The 10,056-nt window shown below is 37.2% G+C and overlaps 1 protein-coding gene across 4 annotated transcripts in view; it reads right to left on the reverse strand.

The window, feature by feature from the left end:
- Positions 1–9,777, reverse strand: part of LOC140228662 (calcium/calmodulin-dependent protein kinase type II subunit alpha-like) — a 199,151-nt gene extending 189,374 nt beyond the window's left edge. For all 4 annotated transcript variants that reach the window (XM_072308921.1, XM_072308920.1, XM_072308919.1 and 1 more), the window contains exons 1-2: positions 9,700–9,777; positions 9,440–9,534 (exon numbers count right to left, since the gene is read on the reverse strand). In XM_072308921.1, coding sequence (XP_072165022.1) covers positions 9,440–9,534; positions 9,700–9,773 — 169 coding nt within the window. In that variant the 5' untranslated portion in view covers positions 9,774–9,777. The remainder of the gene's footprint in view (positions 1–9,439; positions 9,535–9,699) is intronic.
- Between the last annotated feature and the right edge of the window lie 279 nt (positions 9,778–10,056).

Consider the following 10,056-nt stretch of genomic DNA (forward strand, 5'->3'; position numbering starts at 1 on the left):
TTTATGAGGACCCAGTAACAAGCATTCTAAAGTATGTGTTTTGATTAAATATGTTTCAGTGAGCACTATAATCCAGTTTCCATGCATGAGCTGTGGGCTATGTTAGGAAAATGCTGATATCATAGTAAACTGGTCTCCTATACAAGCCATCTACACAATAATGGGAAAAGGGAAACTCTTTTGAGACATAAATCACCATTTATGTGCTAGAAAACTCTCCATTGATTGCAAGAGGATTTTGAAAGAATGAATGAGTACACAAGTGGGGTCAAGATAAGAATGTCACGTAAGGAGACGAATCACTTTTCCCTACAGACTTATCTCTCCAAAGCAGAAATAAATATGTACTGGTTTTCCCCAGTATACATCCGTATTAACAGTTTTGAAAAAAACAATAATATCTTTGAAGTCTATTGTTTGATTTTGCTTATCTGAATGACCAAGAATATGCACTGATTTGTTCAACCCATTAGTCAAAACAAAGTATGTGTTTCAGTTTTGAAGTACAATCTTGTTTACAAGGCCAAATTGTCCTCCACTTTCTATTTCTCATGCTCCACTTTATATTTTTAATGGTCCTTGGTGTTTGTGTGCTTATAAGTCCTTGAAATGTTTTAGCAGCATGAACAGCATGTGTACATCCAAACTCACACTTACAAATCAAAACTGAGTAGATATCATTCACACATTGTACTAGTTAACATGAAAAATAGCTTTATGGTTGTTGAAAATTGTGAGTACTGATGACTGGCAATCTTTTTTAGAGGCATGAATTAGGAGGCAAGTTATTATCATAGTGTATCAGTGTAATTGTTCTCCATTTAATATGTTTATACAAAGCCAGAAATATTCACTACCTACATTTTATTCAGAATTGCTCATTTTATGGGCTGAAGTACATCATCTTGATATATTCCAAACGATTAAATTTGAAAATGAAAGTACTACTAATACTTTGATTTAACAATTCAAATACAAAATATTCAAATATGATAAATAAATATACACCACTGTATAAATTTCATAGAAATGGCATGAAAACATGTGGTAAAAATAAACCAGTTAACTGAAAATTGATTATGGAAATGTTTTGTAAAGATGAATTACATCTTATTAAGCAGTAAGAAAAAAATACTTATCAAGCAAGTGGCTCACAAGACTAGCTTTTTAAACAATTGCATTTCTATCATCACTTAAAGCAATCAAATCTATCAGGTGCAAAAACAAAAATGAATCTGATTAAATGGATATCTTGTTTGCACAATGAAGCAAGGTCCAACAGTGAGCTACATTGTTTTCACAAAGGGTAAAGGATTAAAATCACATGTAAATTATGTCCATACTCGACTGTAGCATTTAATACCTAAACTTACAGTCTCAAATCCCAGTGTAATATTTCCTACATATAGTAAGATGAGGAAGTCTTCAATATTGTATACATGCAGATACTTTGTGGAAAAAAAAAAAGTCAGACGAATGAAAAGGAAGAAGAAACATAGAGAGGGGTCTTAAAGCTCGCTCAGGACTCTAGCTTTCATAAATGCTGAAAGCTGTGCATGACTAACCAATGGCCACTGCTCCCCGCATGACTTGAAGGCCTCTCATCACTGGTGATGCGGTGATGAGAGTGGTGGCGTGAACAAGATGTCCAATCCGCATAGGAGGAGGTGGAGGTTTTTCCTGACTGGGATGGTGTACGAGGCTGTGCTCGCAGCATGGGCACTGGGCCCTTGCACACGTACAATATACATGCATGTATGGAGTGTGTACATACATATGGTGTGTGTGTGTGTGTGTGTGTGTGTGTGTGTTTGTGTGTGTGGCCATATTGATGAAGCATTCTGGTGATGAACACTGTAGCATACACTGCCTCTCACACACAGCACCACTCTGCACGACTGGAGACGGTTGCCAGCCAACTAAACTGAGAGGAGTGCATCTATACCTCTCCTCACAACACTTGTAATAATCCTCATTTTCAAGGTTACACCAAACAGGACATAGGGTCAATTGCCAGCCAAGAGGATGCCGTCTTTAATTAGTGTATGCAGAGATAGCATCCAGTTCTATTTAAAGATAAATTATAACGTAAACTCTGACATACTCTCAGTCTTTGAAATTCCCAATATGGAGGCATGCACAAATTGCAATGATAAAGAAGAAGGTGAATTATGATTTAAGTAAGTACAACAAAATGCACGGCAAAACAGAAATGAGAATGATGATTAAATGATGTTGACAGCATTGCTGCTGATAATGATAATAATAACAATAAAAATAAGAAAGATTTAGAACAATAATCATTACGACAGTAATAATCTATGGGACATAATGGTTGAGACTATGCACGTATGCTTGAATTGCCTAATGTGTATGCTCACTGCTTCATATGTGACCGGCGACAACGGTTTCAGGCAAAAGTCGGGCATTTTGAAAATTCATTTTTTCACTGAGTCACATTGCCCATTTCCTAAGCTTTGCATTGATATAAAATACTTGCATTCTTCGGCACAATAAGTGGGCATGGAAAGCGAAATAAAATGCACTTTTTAAGTTGTTAGCCTGACAAAATTGCGAGAAAACGGGCTTTGAAGATTCACCTCTTTCTCAAAGACAATGTCCGAGCGGTGATGCGAGGTGAGAATCACCCATCCGTACAATGGTGCCAATCGATGTTAAGCTCCGCCTCTAGCAACCACATCGCCTTCTGATTGGCTCACTGAGAGAGTCAAATTTCCCGGGCACCCTTCCTAGCAGCTCAGCGTATGGAGCCGAAAAACAATGCGGTTCGCTCGGGTTTGTTTTACCATTACGTCTTTCAAGATGGCGGATACGATAATTGCACGTATGGTGTACATGTGTATGGGCGCACGCATTACGCAATGGCATCCACACGCCATGACCATGTGCATGTAACAGGAGCGGGTGGCGAATCCACACATTTACAAATCGCGTTTTCATTGTTGTTGATTTGAAATCGCGTTTTCATTGTTGTTGATTTGACTTTATCATTGCCGACCCTTTTGAAGGCAGATAAATGACAGTGCTGGCAAATGTCACGCTTCCTGTTTGTTTTGCTTTTACAAGCCGTGCATACGTTGCCTTGTTTGGTGGTGTAAATTATATTAAAACAAACAAACAAACACGACTCGTTAGTTTCGTGCGATCTTGATGTGTAGTATTTGAATATAACTGGTTTCATGTGACCTCGCCTTTCCTCTCATCTACCTTCCCTTGAGTCAGTCTGCTGTCATAATTTTTACTACATTTACAAGTAGACTATTGGGGGTTTTTTTTTCTTCTTTTCACACGATTATGTCGTGCTACGTACATGATATTTGTTTCACTTCCGTTGTCGAACATTCCGGTAGAATAGTTTGGATAGAAAGCCAAACGAAGAGCACGCACTACAGCGTATAAACAACTATAGCAAGAACAATGCAGCATGTAATCACATGCACGCGTGGAAAAAGCATTCCCCAAACACTGCAACTGGTGGTGTCTCCGAAAGCCGAATTATGTAAATGTGTGCGACGCACCAGCCAATCGTGTGCGAGACCTTGCGCCGTAGCAACGCTGGGGATATTGGCGCGGCGTTCGAAAGAAGCTCAAAACTGACGAGTGCGATCCAACATAGGGTGCTTAAAATTCCATTTTCGATAGGAAAAACGTAGTCTTATGCTACGAAATTTAGTGTAGATGTAGAAAACATATCAAAGATTCGATTTCTGCAAAAAACCCAAATCGACAAAAATAATGGTAAAGATCTTTGTACCCCGCCTAGGAGGAAATTTGCTATTGCGACTTTTGCCTGAAACCGTTGTCGCGGGTCACATATTATCTGCTGCCTTCTGATGATGCTCAAGTACAAGATGCTGCTTACATAGCTACATATACAACTTAAAGAGGAATGAAATCCAAACATACATGTGGGTTGCGCGAATGCAGCAATATTCGTAGAACACATCAGTGAAAGTTTGAGGAAAATTGGACAATCTGTTTAAAAGCTATGAATTTTTGAAATTTTGATGACGAGACTGCTGGATCAGAAGACTACTACAGATCATGACTTCATATGCACTATGATAAAGAAAATATTAAGAAAATTCCACAAAATGTTAAAATATGATAAATACACATCCCCTAGACTTGTTACTGACATAATGTCAACGGTGACATTATTACCTCTGCTTTCTGAAAGAGGTAAGTCTAGTGCTCATTCATTATGCTAGAAAAGTGGAAGTATGCTGAATTTTCTTTATACTTTCTTTATACACACATTTGTATCATAGCGCATTATGTGATATCATGATCTGTGGTAGTCTTCTGATCCAGCAGTTTTGTTTTGAGGGCCTGGGATGGAGAGGTTAGCAGTTTATCATAAATGCCATTTACCTGCTGGATAGGAATGTGAGGAGTTATCTAATCCTGGGGGAGTTCAAATACATGACATTAAAAAATAAGGTATCACTGAAACAATTTCATCAATAATTAATTGATTGACAGAAGGGTGGATACAATACACAGTGTACAAGGACATTAAAAAAACTCTAATGTCACTTCTGAACCTTATGACAACTTGATAATTTATCACAAATTGAAATGCAATACAAGTTCAAAGGTACATGCAAACATTAGAAATAGAGAGCTGAACAAGTGACATGCTGTGTAATTCCCATTACTCTATCTAGATGCCTAGAACATGAACAATAATATCTCTGAACATCTACACTGTACATTTGCATGAAAATTGCATTTTTTTATATGTTATCATGAAAATACAATGTCTTTTACTGCTTACAAATATCACACATGCTGATGTAAATGTTTCTATTTCTATTTTTGTGTCTTTTGTTGCACACCCATGGAAATTTCTCTATTTTCTACAAAAAAAAAAAGTTACATTATTGTTTATTAATTAAATGCTCTTTGATTCTACAATGGAGTGACTGCACAAAAGAACTACAATCCTGTAAATTTATTGATGTCATTTCCTGACTGTAGTATTCACAGATCATATCCTAGTGTAGTAACTGTACCCTTTAGTGGTGGTGTTTGTCAGTGCACAAATACTAATCTGCTCAACCAAGCAAAACATGCAAATTTCTTTTCCTACTTTTGGTCAAGGTCAAAATGCAATGCAACTACTAAATGTACAAACACTGTATGGGATTACTGTAGGAAGTTTAAAAGAAAGAAAGAAAGTAGGCTTGCTAAAAGTGTGATGTGCTGCTTATTACTTCAAAAAAGACAATTTGCTCTTATACTGCATAAAAAGAAAAAAATGTCAAACATACAGTGACTTCAGTAATTACAGATCTAATTTCTTAAGTTTTGCCATTCTTGTTACTTCAAAGAATAACTTTTTTGGTACAATGTGAGATATGTCACACAGACAATAATTAACCTGAATGTGAGAATAGGTTGGAATAACAAAAATTAACACAATATGAACATATTAGGGAAGAATCTGAGCAAAAATGAATGCAAATTATATGAAAAGACATCATTTGATTGTCAACAAATAATATCACAATAAAGCCTTACTGTTGAAAAAAAAAAATACAAGCATGAAAATTAAAGCCTATAATGTAAGTAATTTAAGATCTGAAGTTTTCAGAAACTGATTACTATTAGAATATGTTATCTTTCCTTGATTATGCAAGAAAAAAAAATCCTTAACCGAAAATATCTACTGTGAAACCAGAAACATTTGATGCATGAAAATTTTGCAAATCGAAAGCCGATCCTGGGCTTTTTTGCAGCATGAAACTTTGCAAAGTGCCAAGCATGAGAAAGTAATGAGTATATGACATGAACTGGATTATGTAGAAAAAAAAAAGAAACATTCGCATGCATTTTATTTTCGCGAATCTTGGCTCCTCGTGAAACTCAGGCACGCAATTCATGCATGCAAAAATGTCTGGTTTTACAGTGTGCTGAATTAAACTTTATGCATGACGTCAATATGTACACTGATCAGAATCAAGGGTATAAAACAAAAACAAAAATTTTCTTGTCCAAAATTTGTGCCAGTACTTGCTGATTTCCTGAGCACAAAACATTAAAAGTGTAAGCACACTAAAGCATATCGTGCAAGTTACAGTCACATGACCACGATAGCTCTCTCATGGTTCCCATGGATTGCAGTACATGGCCATGACATAAAATTTATCACATTGGTGTTATTAGTTGAGATTTTTATAGATCTTTCACTTTCCCTCCAGTTCTTCCATTCAAAATCTCCCTAGAATGACCTTTAAAACTACATCAACCTTGCAAAAGAAAAATGTTTATAACATACAATTACTGAATGGGAAGGACTTTTCATATAGTTTGTGTACTCCCAGTAACGGATGGATAAAAGGGTATACTTCATTCCATTAGTAAGGTCAAATAAGTGGGCAACAATCAATAACATTTCTTGCTATAAACAATGCTGTGAAGCACTGACCTACAAATTGTGTCTTTTTAAAGGTAGGGGATACCTTTTACAGACCTCCCAAAATGCAGCAAAACATTAAATATGAACCTCAGGGGACTTGTTTAGGCCACTGCTGAGAAATTTGGAAGTCAACAGTTATCTACAATTTGAATAATGCACAAAACTCAACTACTCAGTAGTTCTGTGTGTCAGCCACACTTAAGCCTTTTTGTTACAGTCTTCTGTATTTTTTATCTATAAACACAAATCTAAAAGTATAAGAGCTGAGATGTAATAACATATAGAGTGTGTGGCAAGAATGTATATATAGAAATGTTTGTAAGTTTTGATGAACTTTCTTCACTAAATAATCATGATGGACACACATGCAGTGCATGGGTCTGCAAAGGTAGCCTAGTAATGTACTGGAATTTACGGTGAGCCCCGAAAAAAATTCAATTCAAAATCTAACGGTCAATAAAAATGTAATAAATGTTACCTTCCACTTTCAATACTTTATGGGAATTTCTAAAATGATACTCTCTTCAACATACCACTGTATACAACTCTTCATTTGAGGCATGCAAATGGGATTCCCTACCTTTAAAGAAATATTTTTATTCGCATGTGGCATGATATTACTTCCATGCTTGTCAATGTCCACATATGATATGAATATGGATATCAACTGGAAAAATTCGAGGATGTACCACACGATATCACACATCTATGGATGCTACATGTATGTGTACAATGTATCTCTAATTGGGCAAACATATTAGGCATAATCATATTAACAACAGTTACCCCCCCCCCCCCTCTGCAGAAAAACAAGTTTTGCTGTGCTCCCCTTTAAAAGCATTTCCTTCGCACTCTTATCCATTTGTTGAATAGCAACTCATGTCCATCATCCACACATACAGGGGAGGAAAATCCTATTTACTTGTTCCTTGTTCGCCATGGCAACTGAAATATCCAGATAAACTTTGTGGCTGTGTTCCCGGCCCTCGGGCAGATACAGACAGGTTTGAGTCATACTACATAAACTTTCTCCCATGTGCAAAACTAATTGACTGCGTATACAACCTGCATAATCTGGACCACCAAAGTAACTTTGCTTGACATGAATTATTGTAGAATAATGGCAACATTGGCTGTCAACGTCACACTTATTTCATCAGCTATTGATGCATTTATGCAGAGGGTGCATATCCATTGCTACTGTCATATGGACAAGCTCTTGAGGCCATAAATAGCAGTTTGATACATGTCACAGTGATGACAAACATATGATGGCATCCCTAACGGAACATTGATATATTGTAGGTAAGCTATGAGTACAGAATTTTGTACAACTATACATGGTACACTTCAGTGTTTTTATTTATTGCAAATTTCATGAGTTGACCAATATTTGCTGAATACTCACAAAAAAAAAAAATATTGCCTCCTGCAACAACAACAAAAAAAATGTCTCCAAGGTAAAAAAAAAAAATGCTAACTTTCTCCTGAAAAGTGATATATATTTCTTTCTCATTCATTAATGTGTTTCTCAATCATTAATTCAACCACTTGAAAAATTATACTAAAATCATTTACAAAATGTACCATCTAAACAGAGAGTATTTTAGCTAAGGGGTTATCAATATCACAAAATGCCCGGGATAGCAATATAATTTCCACAGCATCTCAAAGATATTATCTGAATAGCTTTTCAAACTCATTTAGCAGGATTATTTTGCGATACACCCTTTCCCTTCAGCTGACATAGCCTACTGTCTAACCTAAGGGATTCCAGCAGGTTTTTGTCTTCCTTCTTCCGGTTGGAGTACAGGTCACCATCTGCTGTGTTCGTACTGACTGACTGGTCAGGTGCATTTTGGGGTTGACCGCTTCATTGGGTATGCACCCTGCTCTTTGTAATGAATGAATGAAGCGGAATCCTTTACGTGGGCGGGTTGAGACTCTCTTACACACAGGACTTCCATTTTTACGTCCAACTGAGGTAAGGGACATTTTATTTTGCCTCTGGCTAGAGGGGATGACATGATAACATATAGATGAATACGACTTCATTGCACTGTAACTTATGGCGGCCATAACTGTGGGGCTTCCAAAGAAGAACAAAAACACTTTCAATAGATTATGCAATGTGCCTGGTGCATTGCTATGTCAGTGCATAAATTATCTTTTGATATGCATACTTGAAGCGCCCAGTTAGAAATGACCATTTTATTAAACAAACAAAAAAATTACCCAAACCGAATTGGTCTATTAAGTAACATTTCCAAGCAAGACTCGCTCTTGGATGGGAACATCCAACAACAACAATTTCTATTTGCTACTTTACAATATATTTTGTTGCTTGATGAACTACATTGTATGTACAATAAACTAAAGCAAGCCGTCCATAATTCAACCATACATGTATAAACACCGTCCAAACTTCCACTGCCACTTACATGTAGAAATATATGCTTTTGTGTGAAGTTGAATTTTGGCACGAGAGGTCGTACCTTGGTGCGGGTATTTTATACAACGGATATAGAACTACATACAGCGTAGTATAATCATATGAATCAGTACAATGATAACAGAAGCAGTCTGTATCTGCTCTGAATTTCATAGTATTTTTTTAAAGCTAAAGAAAGGAACAGAGATTCCTGAACATGCTGAATATTTCAAATCATTGGACTATGTCCAATCAGGTCATAGCTCATTATAGACGAACCTCTATGATATTTTTGTGTAGCATATGACTTGGGCTCACATTGCTCAGCTCTTCTCGGCTCATGCTCAGCTCCATGAGAATGTTGTGACTGCTCGATTGGCATGCCATGCCATGCCAGTCAATGAATACTTTGTGCATGCTTGGGTATCACCGTTCACAACCATGTATCCACAGCATGAGCAACAATACTGGTCGGTGGCCAAAAATGCACCCCAAGTCAAATATCATACAGCAATTTCCACGGAAAGAACAGAAACCTATAGTATAGGCTACAATGTACATACCTCTTGTTGACAGCTTTTTTGTGTTGATGATTTTTGCAGCAAATTCCAGGTCGGTGTTTTTCTTCACACAGCGCCGTACAACGCTGAAAGCTCCCCTGCAATACACACACAGACATGAGCGAAGCCCAAGCAAATTATTACGAGTGAGCACGCGTAAGAAATGACTGGCTATATTCAACATTCGGGTCTGATATTCCTACAAAATGGACAGTAGAGAAAACAATAATTTGCAGTGGATGTATAAGTGTTGAAATACTCACTTTCCGAGCTCATCTTTCAATTCATACTCGTCACTAAACCTCGTCGAAGAAGACTGACATCCTCTAGCCGCCATGTTGATCGGTCCAACTGCGTGTGATTGACAAGTCAGCCTCGTCGGAGTAGGCGGGGCAGTTCTATAACGGCGAACCGTAAGCTGCGTGTGTACGTGCAGGTAGTAAGCGGTTGCTGCTGTGCAACGTGTGTGTAGTATTACATTCGGCGTGTGTGAGGAGTCGGGGTTACAGTGTATACAGCTCTCTCTCAAACCTTTGTACTCGAGGTTTTTAGTTGCAACAAATTATGCAGATTTCATGTTTGCCCCGACAAATATTCACTCAGTCGTCAGTATGAAAACT

Source organism: Diadema setosum, chromosome 5 (genome assembly GCF_964275005.1).
Source record: "Diadema setosum chromosome 5, eeDiaSeto1, whole genome shotgun sequence".
Lineage (NCBI taxonomy): Eukaryota > Metazoa > Echinodermata > Echinoidea > Diadematoida > Diadematidae > Diadema > Diadema setosum.